The 18,531-nt window shown below is 42.9% G+C and overlaps 1 protein-coding gene across 1 annotated transcript in view; it reads right to left on the reverse strand.

Annotated features, from left to right (window-relative positions):
* The window catches only part of LOC121566695 (T-box transcription factor TBX4-like), a 36,756-nt gene that overhangs the window by 9,943 nt on the left and 8,282 nt on the right, over positions 1–18,531 (reverse strand). Inside the window, exons 4-5 of the mRNA XM_041876640.1 lie at positions 9,754–9,873; positions 1,893–2,040 (exon numbers count right to left, since the gene is read on the reverse strand). Coding sequence (XP_041732574.1) covers positions 1,893–2,040; positions 9,754–9,873 — 268 coding nt within the window. The remainder of the gene's footprint in view (positions 1–1,892; positions 2,041–9,753; positions 9,874–18,531) is intronic.

The following is an 18,531-nucleotide window of genomic DNA, read 5'->3' on the forward strand; positions in this document are numbered from 1 at the left end:
AGGTCAGCAGCGAAGGGAGGGGCAGAGTTTGTGGGGGATGGTCAGGAAAGGGAACGGTTGTCATAGATCTGAGGTTGAATCAAGCTGACGGCCATCCTGCTCTGGACTGTGGACTAGCAGCCATGCTGACCCACATACTTGCACACACAATAATGCAGACCGCATACTCTCATATACATAAACAAACACACTTGAAAAGACACACTCTCAAATGCACAAACAACAGAGTCTGTCATTGACTGTCATTAGCTTACTTCACAAGCTGTTTTATTTCAACTGTGGGTCAGTTTAGAGCAGGGGTGTCGAACTCATTTTGCCCTGGGGCCGCATTCGGTCTTCAATTTTCTATGCTCCCTGACTGTCTAGCTTTCATTTCAGTGATTATTAGCGAGCTGGATTTTACCCCCCACCATGGGCCGTATGCCATATATTTGACACCCCTGGTTTAGTGGGTCCCCCTAGCCAGGATTTGTTTTAGTCACTCCCGAGTCGTGGATCCAGTGCTATGCAGGCCAGAGGGAGAGGCTCTCTGGCTCCCCTGCTGGCGTGGGCTGTTCTATCAGCAGGGCTTAGTGAGACCTGGCCTCTCTCTCTCTCTTTGTCCTCATTATTCGCCCTTATCACTATCCAGGCGGCGGACTCAACCTGACAGCGGGCCCCGCCGCTGATCCCAGAGGGTTATGAACCTAATGAGCTCGCCTTCTGACGGGATGGCTTTGGACAAGTCTTCTCAGAGTTCCTCTGGGCAGCACTGCTACCGCAGTCACACTTCTCACTTCCCTCTGTGGCAAGACACTCACTTTCTCTCATATGCTTTCTCTCTCTCCCTCTCTTCTCTCTCCGTCACTCCCTCTTTCACCCTCTCTCCTGCTCTCTTCCTTTTCCTCTCTGGCCATCTTTCCTCGACTCCTTGCCCCTCTCTCCTCTCTCCCTCTCTTTTCATGAAGACAGCTTTATGACTCTGTCTCTTGTTAAAAAACACATATATTCTGCTGTTGTTTTAACACCAGTCTATTTAAGTCTCATCTACTGTGTAGTTTTGACAAAATGAGCCGTGTCCAGTCCCATCTTGTTTTACATGGCCAGGAGAAGTGAGAAGCTCTATTGTGTGAAATGACCCAGTGCCTTCCTGGGATATGAATTGACCTACATTGTGAGGCATCAGTAAAGGGGGATACCTAGTCAGTTGTACAACTGAATGCATTCAACTGAAATGTGTGTTCCGCATTTAACCCAACCCCTCTGAATCAGAGAGGTGCGGGGGGCTGCCTTAATCGACATCATCGGCACCCGGGGAGCAGTGGGTTAACTGCTTGCTCAGGGGCAGCACGACAGATTTTTACCTTGTCAGCTCGGGTATTCAATCCAGCAACCTTTCGGATACTGGCCCAACGCTCCTAGCTGCCAGGCTACCTGCCGCCCAGCTAATATTTTTCTCTCTCTCTCTCTCTCTCTCTCTCTCTCTCTCTCTCTCTCTCTCTCTCTCTCTCTCTCTCTCTCTCTCTCTCTCTCTCTCTCTCTCTCTCTCTCTCTCTCTCTCTCTCTCTCTCTCTCTCTCTCTCTCTCTCTCTCTCTCTGCATTATTTTGAGCAGTCAAGCTGTTGATCACTTGGCCCTGCTGATGCAACTGTTGTGACAGGCAGACCACTTGGCTCTGTGACAAAGTACTCCTGTTACTCCCCCAAGTGTTGGTGATCTAAGTGACTTTAAGGGCCAGGTGTGGGGTCACCTGGCCAAAATACCTGTTGTTGTTGTTGGGCAATTGTCCAGCATATGCCCATCGTTTTGTTGTGGTCTGTTCTTGTTACTGTTACATGTATTTTTAGTATATTTGAGTGAATGTTAGCCTGTGTGCTGGGATCCTGTAGGTAGGTAGACTGAGGGTCACTCACATGGCCAAAGGGGTCCAGGTGGTTGTTGGTGAGCTTTAGCTTCTGGAAGGACACCATCTGCCTCATCCAGTGGGCTCCTGTAGCCGGGGAGTCTGGATGGACATAGAGCCTCCCTGGCATGGCCGGCTCCGCCTTGCCTGCCACCATCCTGAGTAGAAAGAGAAGAAGAGAGAGAAGAACGAGAGTGGGAAGGAGAGAGAGAGAGAGATGAAGAGAAAGGCGCAACGTCATCATCATCATAAGGACCCCTTGGCTTGCAGCAACCAACGACCATTACTCTGCCAAGATGGCTCAGCCATTGTAGCAATCCAGCAAACATATGCAACCCAGCAGCCCTGTGATCTAGCAAACCCTATTGTCAACCTCTTGTCACGGCATGGCCAAATCTTCCAGCAGCCACACGACTCCATTCAGGCTCACCGATTGGCCGCTCAGACTGAAGAATCCATTTTTATACCAAACACATGTAGCTACAGTCAATAATGGCAGCGGTTTCAGCCCTCACAATATGGGCTATGGGAACCATTCCCCCAGACTGGAGGTGGTGGTGGTGGCTGCTTCAACCGTAACATCACTGCTAATTACGCTCCTCCAAGGTGTCGCTGAGAGACTCCAGAACCCCACGCTGGCAAACGCTGGGATTCCAGGCCCTTCCAGGCCATCCCACAAAGATCTGGAACAAATGGCTGTAAAAAAAGAAATGGCTGGGTTTCTGCTGGAGAAAGCAAAGCGGTGCATTTTATGGAGGCTTTGGCTGCGTCTCAAATGGTACCCTATTCCCTACATTGTGCACTACTTTTGACTATGGGCCCTGGGATTAGGGCACCATTTGGGATGCATCCTTTTCTTTTCTTGGCGTGACGTCGGGTTCTGGTTTCAGTACACCCTACCCTGGATACGGTTGTTTTGTAATTTGCACGGCCGGCAGTGCCAACGGTTGATGCCGCTCCGGTGGGCAGCGGCAGAAGCAGGCTGTGGTGGCATCACCGGTCATGGCTAGAGGGATACAGTTTATGTCAAATTGATGTCAAAAGTTGCATTTTAGCTAACCTTAACCCTTTTCCTAACCTTAACCTAACCTGCTATGTTAATTCTCCAAACCTGTTACGAAAAGTCAATTATTTCTGGTCAATTCTAACATAAGCTGTATCCCATCTAGGCATCACCCAAGGCATAGGGTCACTGGAAGGACAGCGGGTACAGCCCAGCTGTTTTTAGCCTGTAGGTTTTGACAGGCGGCTTGCCAGTGCCCTGTGGTAATGAACTGTGTGCTAATGACGATCCGTAGCTACAGTTTAGTTAGCACAGCGACTGAGACATGAGGTTCTGCTCTTGGTGTGCTCTGAAATAACAAAGGAGCATGCATGGCATGGCACTATTATAACATGACCTCAATAACAACAAAGTTGCCTGTGGACTTGTCACTTAAAATATTACAGTACTAGAGATTCTGATGATCATCATACTGTATTTGCATCATCTCTCTCGTTCTGAGAAGTGGTGATTTTTCTCTGCAGCCAGGATGTTTGAAAATGGTTGGAAGAATGTCCTTTTTGTCTTAAACGATCCCCTTTTTGTGGGAAGAGGGGATTAGGCCACTCCTTTTCACAAGAGCAATGATTAAATTGACAGAAACCAGTTGGTTTTCCTCATTATTCAACCACAACAGACAAAATTTAGGCATTCCATGACTGGAGGCAGCAAGTGCCTGGACTCACGCTCCATCTCTCCATTCCATCAATGAACGGATACAGATGAACGAATTAACAGATGAGTAGGAGATGAACATCACACATGTTGGTCTTGAACACAAGCAAATGTTGTTAACCAATACACACACAAAAATGAGGGTTCCTGAAGAGTTCTTTGTAAAGGGTGATGGTTCTATGTGGATCCATACTGACCCAAATAACCATTTGAGCCCTTCAATGGTTCTTTGCAGTTTGCAGAGTCAAAAAAGGGTTCTTTCCTCTTTTAGTGATAATTAAAATGTAGGTGCGGCAGCTCATTAGAATATTTTGGGGCGTGGTTTGCGCACCATTCTTTTTGTACAACTGTGAGTGAGAGTCATTCCAGTTTATCTAATCTTTTTTGTTATGCCATGTTGAAAATGACTATGGCCAATGACGGTGTTTTGTGTAAGACTCACGTATGGTATGGCCTTGTGTCAATTGAGACTGGCCAACTGTTGTGTAAGTCAGTGGTTCTCAATTCTCTCCTTAAGGACCCCCAGCCTTTCCAGAGCTAGCACACCTGATTCAACTTGTCAACGAACACAATAATATAACCTATGGAATTTTAACAATATAATATGGCTAACCAGAAAAAAATAACCCTGTATGGTTCTTCAAAAGGTTCTTTGTAGAACTTTTGAGATTGAAAATTGTTTTTTATAGAACCAATCTCCATAAAGGTTCTATAAAGAACCTTTAAAAAGTGTTGTACTGTATAAAGCACCAAAAAGGGTTATAACCATAGCGGAACCCTTTTTGGTCCTATATAGAACCTTTTTTTATAGTTCTTTATAGGAAAGGGTTCTTTATAGCACCATAAAGGTTCCATTTAGAACCGTATGAGCATGGTTCTTTATAGAACCTTTAAAAAATGGTTGTATATAGCACCAAAAAGGGATCCGCTATGGTTACCATCCTTTTTGGTGCTGTATGGTTACACACAGTGGCAATTTTAGCATGTAAATCTTGGTGGGGCAAAAATAAATACATTATGATGCATGCCAGCATAGCCACTACACAACACAACACTAAACAATACATTAATTGCACTATAACGGTGACAAACGGTGCCCACAAACTGTTAGGGCCTACATAAAGCTGTCCCAACACCTTACCATTGCTACACCTGGCTATCAGCGGAGCCTTGTCTGGCAGCGAAACAGTTCATTCAGCATCATTTACTGCCTTTTAAAAAAACATAGCTGATATGGTTGACTTGCTTAAACAAATGTGGTTTCTACTGACAATTGAGATGTACAAACTATGGCATATAATATAATAATAATAATATGCCATTTAGCAGACGCTTTTATCCAAAGCGACTTACAGTCATGCGTGCATACATTTTTTTTTGTGTATGGGTGGTCCCGGGGATCGAACCCACTACCTTGGCGTTACAAGCGCCGTGCTCTACCAGCTGAGCTACAGAGAACCACATGGCATAAGGGGACGACAAGCGGATAAGAGGCAATCCGTAATTTCGATTAAGACAATGAAAGAGGTACGACAGACGTAGTCAATATAACTATTTGTTCAGCACTTTTGAAATGTACAGCGACAGAATTCAGAACATGGGCCGTTCTTACAGTGTTCTCCCTGTACACCAAGTCAGAACCGTAGGATAAATAAAGGGGGCATATAAGCAGACAATGAAAGCTCTAACAATTTCCGATGATTACATTTCTCTAAAACAGGTTATAGGCTACATGTGCACCACCAAGTCAGAACAGTAGGCGAAATTAAGAGGTGAAAATATACCAAATTATTAGTGTGAGGCACATTGTTGTGCTTACTTGAACAGGAAGGTGGCGCGGCGGTCCTTCGTGGGCAAATTCTGTCATCAAAGAAAGTGGCTGGATTTACAACTCCGAGTTGGATGACCGTTCAAAATGTATTTTCCCAGTCGGAGCATGTTTATTCCCGACTTCCTAGTTGTCTTGAACTCACTGGAAGTCAAGTTTTCGCAGTTCCGAGTTCACAGTTGTTTTGAGCGCGGCACAAATCATGCTTCATTGACAGCATGGCCAATGTTGAATGTTTATCATTTTAAGCTTGGAAAAGAGACCCTTAATCCCAGATTTGGGACCACACAGACACTCCACTGAATAGCAGGCTAGTGATTGCTTTGCAATGCTTGCAGTTAGCCACTGTCACCGATTCCTTCCAAACCACTCATTGTTGAATTTGCGATTTCCAACTTGTTTATGTCCAATGGCCGATGAGCACTGATACGTTTTATCTATAATTTCTCTTCATTATTTCTCTTCATATGACAAGGATTAAAAAGGATTTGCCAGTAGATTGTCGACTTGATTCATGATGATGATGCTAGCTAAGATTTATAAAGTAAGATGTTGACATGATCAGTCCAGTCAAAGCTACTGTTCATATAACGTAATTTGACGTCATTTTATCTATGGCCAATGACCTTGAGCCTTCTTGGAAGGGCACTTCTAACTCTATGGCAGGACCCAACGGGCTAGAATTTTCGATGTCTACCCTTACTAAGGACTTAGACTTGGTGGTGATGTAGTGTCCCCATGAGTGACAGAGCACTGAGCCAATCACAGCGCAACGCTCCTATTTTCTGCTGGCTTGCCCCACCACCACAGAAAGCACTGAGCTAGGCTGAAACACCTGCATTTTGGAGCTGCCTTACTCAAGAAAACAAAAAAGAGACCATGTTTGTATGCGGCTTTATTACAGTTTTTCTCAATTCTTTACACACAAATACTGGTACTTGAGACACAATGACCACAACATGTAACTCATGCACCAACCCCCTGAACCAATTCTGCTAAACTACAAGCACAATTCCTGCTTTACACTCAAATTGCAGTTCTACAACACACTTTTTTCAAAACACTACACACAAATCTTTGCATTTGGCACAATTTTCATGCAGAAAATCTCTTGTTTTCACAATGAACACACTGCCATTCAAATATGCACACTGACTCATCACATGGGCAAACACCCGTCACACAGTTTTACAATTAGCAATCAGAGCTTTAGCATAAAAGGGCAACAGGTGAGCTCTTCTGTTTTGGAGCAATGGATGCCAACATTGGAAACAGAGGCAGAGCCAGAGGAGTGAGAGTAAGAGGTGGAGGACGGGGAGGACAAGGACGAGGACGAGGACGAGGAAGGCCAAGGACCGTAATCTCTGATGAGATCCGAGCCACTTTGGTTGATCATGTGGTCAACCATGGTCTAACAATGAGGGAGGCTGGGCAAAGAGTACAGCCAAAATTGAGCAGGTACACTGTAGCATCCATCATCCGGACATTCCGAAATGAGAATAGGTAAGAAATCTACTCTCACTAGAAAATTGCAGTACAGCATATCAATACAGTACTCAATGAGTATAGTAGTACAGTATTGCCTGTGGACTGTTCTGTAGGGCTGTAAAAATAAAGTATGTTTTAAGTATTTGGGAAATGTATTTCTACTTTGTATTTACAGCATTTTACTATTTGTTTGGCAGAACTGAAAGATTACCAACACAAGGTGGTCGGGAACGTGTTCTGTCTCCTGAACAGGAAACTGAAATCATGAACATGGTCCTAGAAAATAACGCCATAACATTACGGCAAATACAAAGAAAAATAATAGAAATCAATGAGATATTTCAAAATATTGATAGGGTAAGCTTATCAACACTGGACCGTATCTTGCGCAGAAATAATCTCAGGATGAAGCAGGTCTACAGGGTGCCATTTGAACGCAATTCAGAAAGAGTCAAATAATTGCGATATAACTATGTGCAAGTGAGTCCTATACAATCCCACAATTGATGCATACTCTCAACATTGTATAAATTATACATATTTCAGTATTGTAATCATAATGATTGTGCATCACAATAGTGACCACTCCATGTATATTTCTGATATTGTCATGTGTGTTTCAGAGAGTCCTTGAGCTAGAGGGGGCTGCAGTGGAGCACCAGTTCATCTTCATTGATGAGGTTGGATTCAACCTCACAAAAATACGAAAGAGGGGAAGGAATATCATCGGCCAGCGTGCCATTGTTCAAGTCCCTGGCCAGCGCGGAGGGAACATCACAATGTGTGCAGCGATTACCCACCACGGCGTCATCCATCACCATGCTACCCTTGGCCCCTACAACACCGCCCATCTGATCACATTCCTGGACACCCTACACAACACACTCATTCCTCCAGATCAGGTAGATGGCCCAGAGCAGCTCAGGTACGTTGTCATTTGGGACAACGTACGTTTCCACACGGCTGCTCTTGTTCGTAACTGGTTCACTGCCCACCCACGCTTTTTAGTTGTTTATCTCCCTCCATATTCTCCATTCCTCAATCCTATTGAGGAATTTTTTTCTGCCTGGAGATGGAAAGTGTATGACCGAAATCCACAAACGCGTATACCTCTTCTCCAAGCTATGGAAGACGCATGTGGAGATATAGCAGCTGATGCTTTATGGCTGGAATCGCCATGCTAGGCGATATATCCCCCGCTGCTTGGCCAGGGAAAACATTGCTTGTGATGTGGATGAGGTGCTGTGGCCAGACCGCAACAGAAGAGAGGATGCAGCATAGTTTTTATTTTATTTAATTTTTTTACTGTAACTGTATACATTAAATTCTTCTGTTTTGTATGTAGACCACTGTATGTGCAACTTTGTGTTGGTTGGGAATGGGATGTACACTGTGTACATTGTTTTTGTGGGGAAAATGAAATATATTTGTTACCCTGTATTTGTGTGTTCTGAGTATAAAAACAATATTCTCAAATATTTTACAACACACTTATGTATGTACTGTCTGTAATAATGGCAACACTGAACCAAAAAAAGGCCTAAGTCATTATGATGAATGGAGAAGAAGTGTTTTCCATTCATCATAGTGTTTTACATTGAGCACATCAGTGTTCAACTGGTTCTTATAAATGTCTATTCATATGATGGTTTGTGTGTGTCATTTGAAAACAAAATACAATTTTGATAAGAAATAACATTGTTTTGAATGTAAAGTTTCATTTTGCTGGAGAATTGAGGGGTTTTGCCCATTGTGTGTGTGTTTTTTGATTTGTGTGTAGAGTTCTGAGAATATGAGGCATGCTTTCAGAAAATGTGTGTAAACAATCGAGAAAAACTGTAACTCAATTATATATTTTTTTTACATTGTTTGCAAACTGATATGTGAGACGTATTAATGCAAAAATAACATGCAAAACAGGCAAGCCCCCCCAAAAAATGAATGTCTGAATGACAGGTCGCCACTGGTTACACATGTAACAACGTTCCATTATCCAACATGACATTGTGAAAGGAGAGGCGGTATAAATATAGAATATAACGCAGAAAACATGTTCATTTGTACCCTTCCATTTATTTGGTTTGCATAATGATGTCACAGCATGTAAAGTGTTTGTTCCAGAGCCTGCTGGGAACAGGGCCCTCCGCCAGGGATGTGTGTGTGTGTGTGTGTGTGTGTGTGTGTACTGCTTGTCTGTGTGTATACTGAATGTGGGAGGCAGCATCACCTCAAGCATATAAAACTGTCTGAGAGTGTTAAATGTCTCTCTCATTTGCACCCACCGTTATTGTCTACTCTACAGCGTTGGTGATTCTTTTCCCAAGGTGAGAGGAAGTCCTCTGCAGAGAGGTGGGGATGAAGCTGTGGGGTTGAGAAGAGCTATTTTCACCTTGCTTAAGCTCACCGCTCCCTCCCCAACCTCCCTCACCACCCCATTTCTTGACCCCCCTTTCCATTTCAAAACATCCCTGCCTCCTGAGGTCTAAAGCCAAGCAGCATCTGAGACAGAGACGAATGGGTAGATTTCTCATAACAACCATTAAGGAGGTTACTCATCTAAGCCCTGAGCTTAGAGAACTTGAGCAATAATGCAAACTGGAAGAACTGCCCTGACAAGGTTTTTGGCAGGATTTTATAATTGTCTTTGTATATTTTGTATACTGATGTGTTGTATGTATTGCTGTATTGTCTGTTTTTAATATGTACATTTTTGTATTGAGTGTATAGCTGCTGTCTTGGTGACCAGGTTTCCCTCGTAAAGGAGATTCCTTATCTCAAGGGTCTTCCATGTTAAATAAAGAATAACATTTTAAAAAAGGTGTCTCTGACTAAACTCACCACTTGTTGTCGCAGAACTTGTAGCGATGGTCATCAGCGGGGACGATGTCTGTGAGGAGGATGTACTTGGTTTTGGGGTTCATGCCTGTCACTTTCACCTTGTAGCTGGGGAACATCCTCCTGTGAAGGACACGAGAAGGGTCTTAAATTAAATTAGACATTCCCTAATGACGATGATTTCACCCACCATAATACCCACTAGACCTAATGCTCGCTCCCCAACTCACTCAAACACGAATTGGGTCAGCAGGTGTTTCGTTATTGGTGACAACGTCACCTCATCCTGATCCAATTTGGAAAGACTTGCTATTAGCTTCTAAGCACCTTTAGTATCGTAAGACCCGTAAATACAGAGGTTTATTTAATGCCTTTTGTCTTCGTGCTGCACTCACACCTTGGAGCTTTGAACGGGAATCAAGGTGATAAGGCGCTTTGGGCAATGATTTCACCCAAGCTTTTTGAGCACCTAAGTACCTTCCCTCACCTAGCTAGCTTAACCTGGAAAATATTTGCCTCTTGAGATGAGCTAATGAAAATCGGCTTGAGCCCCAAGGTGTCTCTCCGTGGGGCTGAGCGCACAGTGTAAGCATGCATAAGAGGCTCTTCTCCGGCTTTGCAGGAGGGTTTTAGCCAGCCCTGAGTGTAGCATCAGCACGGAAAGTGTTCTCCCTGCGGCAGATGAGCGGACAATTAGCGCTCAGAAAGCGGCTCACGCCAGGCTTAGAGACTGATTGGGATGAGTAAGGAGTTAGAGAGGTCACAGGAGATCACAGTTGAGGGAGGTATGTAAAGTACAATCCCACTGGGCACAAACTGGTTGAATCAACGTTGTTTCAATGTAATTTGTCAACGTATTGTGACATGGAATCTACGTGGAAAATACATTGGATTTGAAAAAATCGTGTAGCCCTGTGTAGCTCAGCTTTCGACATTATATCCACTATCAGAAAAAAAAACTGTAGGCTGGGCAGCACCTCCTACTGGAGAGTTGATCTAGTTAGAGCTATTCATTTGGTCTCCCATACAGGGTTATAACCAAGCCCAGACCTGCTTAGCTTTGATATTTGTCACTCACTACTAACAATGTACTATCATGAGAATGATTACTGTGAGATCTCTTAATAACTAAATCTATTCACTCTTGCTATCAAAGTCATTCCAAAGGGATAGGTTTAACAGAGCAAATGAAATGTAAACATACTTTATAAGTCATATATAATCAATTATACTATTTAGGCCTATATAGCATTTGCAAAGTCATCAACAGCTTTTGATCATGTAGTAACCAAAAAAGTGTTAAACAAATCAAAATATATTTTATATTTGAGATTCTTCAAATAGCCACCCTTTGCCTTGATGACAGCTTTGCACACTCTTGGCATTCTCTCAACCAGCTTCATGAGGTAGTCACCTGGAATGCATTTCAATTAACAGGTGTGCCTTGTTAAAAGTTAATTTGTGGAATTTCTTTCCTTCTTAATGCGTTTGAGCCAATCAGTTGTGTTGTGACAAGGTAGGGGGGGTATACAGACAACCAAACACAATTCAATATGGAGCCGGTTCCAACACGAGTTAAGCGTGCGTAAATGGAACATTTTTATGCACTTTTCTCTCTACGCGTATACTGACCTTGAACTTAAGCATGAGAAAAGCATGGCATTCACCCGCTATTATTTTGGGGTGGAGATCGAATACATTAAGGTGTGGCAGAGGTATAGCCTACATTATCATTCCATTTCATTACATTGTTTCGTTTACGTTCATTTGCTTCTTCTGTAAACGCCATCACGGCCATGTGGTTGTTGCTGAGGATCATTAGTAACAGTTGTTAATATTTTTAAAAAGACATGTAGGCTAATTAAATCGTTATGGAGCGAAGCGCAGACCAAGCTGTAACAGTTTGAACCTGATGCATGGAGCAATACTTGGCTGTGTCATCACACGGTTCCATGGTTAGTGCAGGCAATAGACAAGGGTATAGCCTACTACTGTACACTATTCTCCCTATTGTAATTATATGTACACTAATCTTCCAACATTATCATGGGTTAAAGAACTGAATGTGGCAATTTTCTGAATTAATCAAACCACTGTTTTCTTACTTTCGTGCATAAAGGCTCTCCTAACCTGTTTTTATGATTCCTAAATACTTTCCTAACCCTAAATAATCTACAAGATCAGAGTATTGTTTTTATCTACCAATTGGTGCTGAAACATAGAATAATATGCATATATTTAGATGGCTTTTTTTCATGATCCCTAATATTCTGAACCCGTTCTCTCGATATATTCTAGTGAGTCTGTGGACAAAATTCTAACTAAAAGGTACACCGTATTTAAAGGGATGGCTTACAGTTTTTCTCCATTGGTTTGGCTCATTTCTTGAAACAGAAATTACATTCTCAAAACTACATGGACAAACCTCCAAACCACTTGGCAATTGTTCACAACAGAATTGAATTTCTCATTCATTTCATCAAATTGCAAATGTCTAAGTACATGTCTCAATGTCTCAGTACATCTTTGCAAATGATTAAGTACAGGTAGCCTACATTTAGCACAATTTCCAAGTGAATAGATCTTGTTGATCTAAACTGATTGTTGATTCTCAGTCTAATGGTTGTTCGCTCCAAAACGTGTCAGCGTCATTTCATTGTATAAGTCATCACATGCACAATAGTCTGTTCAATTGTCAAAATTAGTCAAGAACATAATACCATGAATACCATATATGAATCCCTTGGAACATTTGATAAATTTATTACAGCAATTGACAGTCAGGTGAAACTAGAACTTGACTAACGAAGGAGGAGTTTCACACATCTCAGATGACCAATCAAACAGTATGTTTAGTTACCTGACAGGTGCTGTCCATGACTGTGAATGCTGCCAAACATGTATGTAAAGAGCTTGACCATGCAGGACCAGTACAATTTCTGAACATGGAGGCACCTGGCCAAGTAAATGAACAAGGGCAACTGCCTGCTCGAGGAAGAGGAAGAAGAAGAAGAGGAGGAGGAGGAGTAAGGGTGCGTGGTGGTGGAATAGGGGGAAGAGGCCGAGGAGCACGAAGACACCATGCTGTCCCGGATGAAATTCGGGCCACAATTATAGACCATGTCATCAACCATGGCCTCACAATGGCGGAGGCAGGTCGCCGAGTGCAGCCTAATGTGCCTCGCTCAACAGTCTCCTCCATCATCCAAACCTTTCGCAGGGAAAACAGGTATGTAGTCAGTCAATGATGGAATTATATGTTGTATAGGACAGGACACTGTGCATAGAGCAAGAAATATATTTATTTACATATTTACCTATTCATTTAGTGTGTGTGTGTGATAGGCCTACAGTAATATCTTACCTCAATGGGATGTTATGATACTAAAAATGACAAGAAAAACATTGGAGAAAATAAACTATGGAATAGTTTATTTTCTACAGTATTGATGATACAGTTTACAGTAGTATTCCAGTCACTGTGCAGTGATGCATTAGAATTGTGGTAAAGTTACTGTAAGTAAAACAACAATACAATTACATAGGTAACTCATTCTGTAAGGAATACATAAGGTATACATTACGAATGGAGTGTTGTCCTTTGACTTCTATATCTAGGATTGGACGACAACCTTGCACAGGTGGCAGAGGAAAACTTCTCAATGAACAACAAGAACAAGAGATCTGTAACATGGTGATGGCAAATAATGCCATCACATTGAGACAGATCCGCGCTGCAATCCTACAAGACAATGCCATATTCCAAAATGTCAACTCTATAAGCATCTCCACAATAGACCGGATATTGAAGAAGCATCAGATGACAATGAAGCAAATTTACAGGGTACCATTTGAGAGGAACTCTGATAGAGTGAAAGAGCTGCGGTACCAGTATGTACATGTAAGTCAGTTACTGGTTGTCCATCATTATAACATTTTTACAATTAAGCAGTGGTTCCCAAACTTTTTTGGCTTCAGTACCCACTTTACCTGATTTGTGTATCCAGGTAATCCAGGTATGGAAGTATTTGATTTATCTGACTTCAACATTTCGCCTAAAAACTGCAGCTTACTGTATGATGCAATTATCATTATAATCCTTATTTTGAAGAATATAACATACAATAAGAAAAGGGGTCAAAGAGCTGCAATTAGTGCCTCCCATGTAAATCTATCTAATACTGTGGGTTTTACTGTAACATTTCAGTAAGTCTAGTCATTGATGATTTCCCCCTCCCCTTTCTGTCAAATACCCCCTGTAGTACCTCTGCATAGGGGTACATGTACCCCCAGGTTTGGAACCACTGGAGTAGTGGCCAGTAGTATATTGAACTTGTGGAGAACATAGAACATTCCTATGTAATTGTCTGTAACTGTAGTGTATGACTCTTCTGTATGACTGATTTGATGTTTTCTTTTTTTACGCTATTGTAGAGAATAATGGCATTGGAAGGAAACGAGACCCATCACATCCTCGTGTTTGTGGATGAAGCTGGCTTCAACCTGGCCAAGGGCCGAAGACGTGGCCGAATATTATTGGCCACCGGGCCATGGTGGATGTCCCAGGCCAGCGAGGGGGCAATATAACTATGTGTGCTGCCATATCGGAGAATGGTGTGGCCACTCACATCCCCAGTCTTGGCCCATACAATACACAGAAGCTCCTCATCTTCTTGGACCGCCTTCATGTTGATTTGATCCCTGAAAATGAGAGCGGTCTCGTAGGGCCTCACCTACCACAATATGTCATTGTATGGGACAATGTGAATTTCCACCGTGGCCCGCTCATCAGGGCCTGGTTCACTACTCATCCAAGGATGGTCATGGTGTTCCTACCACCTTACTCTCCTTTCCTCAATCCTATTGAGGAGTATTTCTCCGCTTGGAGGTGGAGAGTGTATGAGCATCGGGCTCAAGATCAGAGGTCCCTGCTCCATGCAATGGACGCTGCGTGTGAGGATATTACAGGAGATCAGTGTAGGGGATGGTTGCGACATGCACGCCGTTTCTTCCCTCGTTGCATCGCAAGGGAGAATATACGCTGTGATGTGGACGAGAATCTGTGGCCAGACAGACAGCAGCGTGTGGATGGCCAGGAGGGTGAGGACAGCGACCAGTGAAGAACTGTTAGTTGTGAAACTCCAGCTTTATTTACAGCACTGTAGGCTGCATATAATTTTCATTGTTTTTGTTTGTGTGTTTATATTACAGTATATTATGCTGTATACATTTTCTTTTACTCTGATGTATGGAAGTTACTTTATGTGTGTGAATGATAATGGTTACAATTTCCTTGGCAGTATGAGTGCAATGTGTGATGTCAAACCTTGGAGGCTACTCTTACCCTAAAATCCTATTTATTTTTTTCAGTTTTATACACAATTGTATTCTGTTAGCTAGACAAAAAACAGTACAGTAACCATTGTCAATGAAGGACTGGGCTAAGACTGAAAGGTGGACATGAGGGATATTTCAATGGTCCTCTGCCATAGTGACAAAACATCTAAACATTTTGACTTGCAGTGCTTACACAATGCCAAAGGGACGAAGCATTTTGGGGGCACTGACTGTTTAAATGAGAAGGAAATTTAGTTTTGACACATGCGTGAACTGTTTTGGGAGAGGTATGAGCTTTTGCAGGTGAACCATGGTGTTGTGCCGAACCATCCACGTTATTTTGGCTAAAGCACCAAGAGTGTTGAGAACGTCCAGTCTGTTTCAAGAAATGAGCCAAAGCAATTGAGAAGGATCTTTGCCATTTTCGTGGCACTGACTCCTTATATGGGAAAGGAATTTAGTTTTGAAGCATGAGTGAACAGTTTTAGGAGAGATATGAGCTTTTGCAAGTGAGCTATAGTGTTGTGCTGAACTGTAAGACTGTTTTGCCAAATGATCTTAGAGTTTTGAGAATGTAATTTCTGTTTCAAGAAATGAGCCAAACCAATGGAGAAAAACTGTAAGATAAATGTAATGAAAACCCTATTGAATGAAAACTCCATGAGAAGATATATTGACCAGCAAGTGGGAGGGTTTTCAAGGTTGAATTACATTTATTCAGTGCGGGCAAGAGAACCACGCCTGCAAAGCCCGTTACGCACCTACAAAAGGTACGTCTGAATACCAACTACTGAGAAGTGCGTAGGAAAGGCGTGCATAAGAAAGGCTAATTTCCTAAATTGGAATCGGGCCCTATCACTTATGTAATACAGTAAATAGCCTATTAACTTGTCGGTAAATTAACAAATTACATGTTGGATTCACGTCTCCAACTAAACCAAAAATAAAAGTTAAAGAATAGGATTAAGCCAGTGGCTCAGATGAAACTATATACTATCCAAGCATTAGATCTCCTTTAAATGTTGATATTTGGTTGCGTTGTCAACCAAACACAATTCAATATTACTTTTGTAATACAGTCAATAGCCTAAAATTAAGGCTTTCTTACAAACTAATGTAACAGTATTTATTCAACCTTAAAATGAGTAACACATCCATGGCCACATTTTGAGGTTAGCCTAATGGAACTATAAATGTCTTCTTATATAATCATAGAACACGTGCATGTTCAAGACAGCATGCAAAGGTCGCAGATCTGTGGAGATCTTCACAATTGCTATAATAATCTGCGCAGAATCTCGAACAGCATTGATCACTCGCACTATGTACTTTTTATGTAATCTCAACTACAATCCAGGTCATTTGGTTGTGTTATTAGATGAAGCACAGTGATAACACATTAAGTTGTTGTATGAATACAAAATATCTGATATTGTATTCCCATTTGAACTTTGCTGTGCTTTTAAATGGTTGAAAGCGCAGTGATAACACATTTCGCTGACAACTTCACCAAAAATCAGAAGAAAAAAAATCCATTGGAATTTGGTTGTGCTTTTAGATGGTTGAAAGCATAGTGATAACACATTGGGAATTCAACAAACTTCTGGCTGTCTTTTTGAGTGGGTGAATAAAGGTTGACATCTCATTGATCAACATCTCAATCAAATTTCCGCGTTGAAATGACGTGGTGTGCCCAGTGGGATGTTCCTAGAACTCACATGATGGTTTTTGAGAGCGCAGCGGCAGCAGCGCCATAAAAAGACAAGTGTAGGAAAGCTGTGAGTGTAGCTCTCTGTTCTCATCCGTCTCAGAGAGCGAGAGGGAGTGACTCAGGAATGATAGACAGAATATGCTAATATAGCAGACAAGGCCATAAAGCACATGAATGGCGCTACCTTCCATGACCTCTTCCCTGAGAAATGGCTCTCTTTTTCATCCAATCTGCGTCAAAGCAAAAAGTTGCAAAGGGATCTGCAGCACCCTTTATAAACCCCTAAGTGCTTTTTAATGGCGGTTCGGATCGGACAGCAGTTTTTACATCTGACTTGTCATCGTACCGCATCCCCCCCTGAGAGTAGGGTCGGTCAAAGGGTCTGTACTCCAGTACAGTTGATCTGCTGCTTCCCCTTCTCCTGGCAACAGGTTAAAATAGTGGGAGTGTGAGACACACTTGTGAAAGGCTGACGATGACATGCTCTCTGAACAGATGAATGTAAGAGCAGGCAGATAGCGGGGGCCCCCTAAGCAGGCCAAGCATAAGGCTCTGGGATGCATCAAAAGTAGTGCACTATATAGCGAATAGGGTGCCATTTGGGACCCAGCCTCTATCTGCTGCTAACGCATAAGGCTTCAAAGGACCCATCCCAGATCTTTCTGGCCTGACAGGAGCCCTAGTTCATGGATCACATCACTGTAAATACTCAACCCATCCCGTACGGTTGAGGGGATTGAAGGCAGGTAATCTCCCTCCGTCTCTCTCTCAGGCTCCAAATCCAATCAGTGAGGAGATCAGTCCTGGTGTCATGCTCACAGAAAGACATTTTAATCTGAGGGGAACATCCAAAACAGACCTGCAGCTCATCCCAGCCCCACTCACACCATCCAACCAGTGTCAACAGATCAGGAGGTCTCTAGAAGGATATTATGCTATTTCTATATAACCCAGCCTGCCATTATTGCTGATGGCTTTTCAGCACATCCATAAGAATGATTTCATTTTCTCACAAAGACATGACTCATGAGTCGAAATAGTGGTGTACAGTTAGGGTAGAAACCGTGTTCGATCGGGCCCCAGAATTACCATCTCCCTATCTGAGTCCATTTCCAAAAGACTCAGCTCCGCGAAGGGGTCCACAGCACAGCTCTGCGAGGGGGCCCACACTGAATCACATAGCATGGCTAATGGCTAATCGGGGACCTCGATGGCTCAGCCACCTCAGCCCTGCCTGATGACGGATGCTGTGGTTTCCATGGCAAAGCTGCCAAACAGCGATGATACAATATCCAAGCTTTACTGTCCATCCCCTTGAAGTGCAGGACTTTACTCTAAAGCATGCCTTTGTGTCATCAAAAACGGAATATGACAATGAATGAACAATGGAAAGGGATAAGTTTGTTAGAGCGAGTGCCTGTCAAAACTCAGGAGCAGTCAGGACCAGCTGATTCCACATTTTCCCAAGGCATGTGTTTTCTGTGAACGTGCGTGCCTGAGAGAGTGTTTGTGTGTGCAGAGGACTGGAGAGAATGACAAGTGGAGATGGAGAATATGTATGATATCAGTGTCAGTGTGTTTGTGTGGTGTGTGCCAGCTGTTTCATTCCTAGCAGCCCAGCACTATGAGCCTCCTTGCCTCCTAGGCCCTCCAGTCCAGGGATCTATCCAGGCAGCTTCCCAAATGGCACCCTATTCCATTTACTTTTTACCACGGCCCATAGGGCTCTGGTC

This window comes from Coregonus clupeaformis, chromosome 5 (genome assembly GCF_020615455.1).
Source record: "Coregonus clupeaformis isolate EN_2021a chromosome 5, ASM2061545v1, whole genome shotgun sequence".
NCBI lineage: Eukaryota > Metazoa > Chordata > Actinopteri > Salmoniformes > Salmonidae > Coregonus > Coregonus clupeaformis.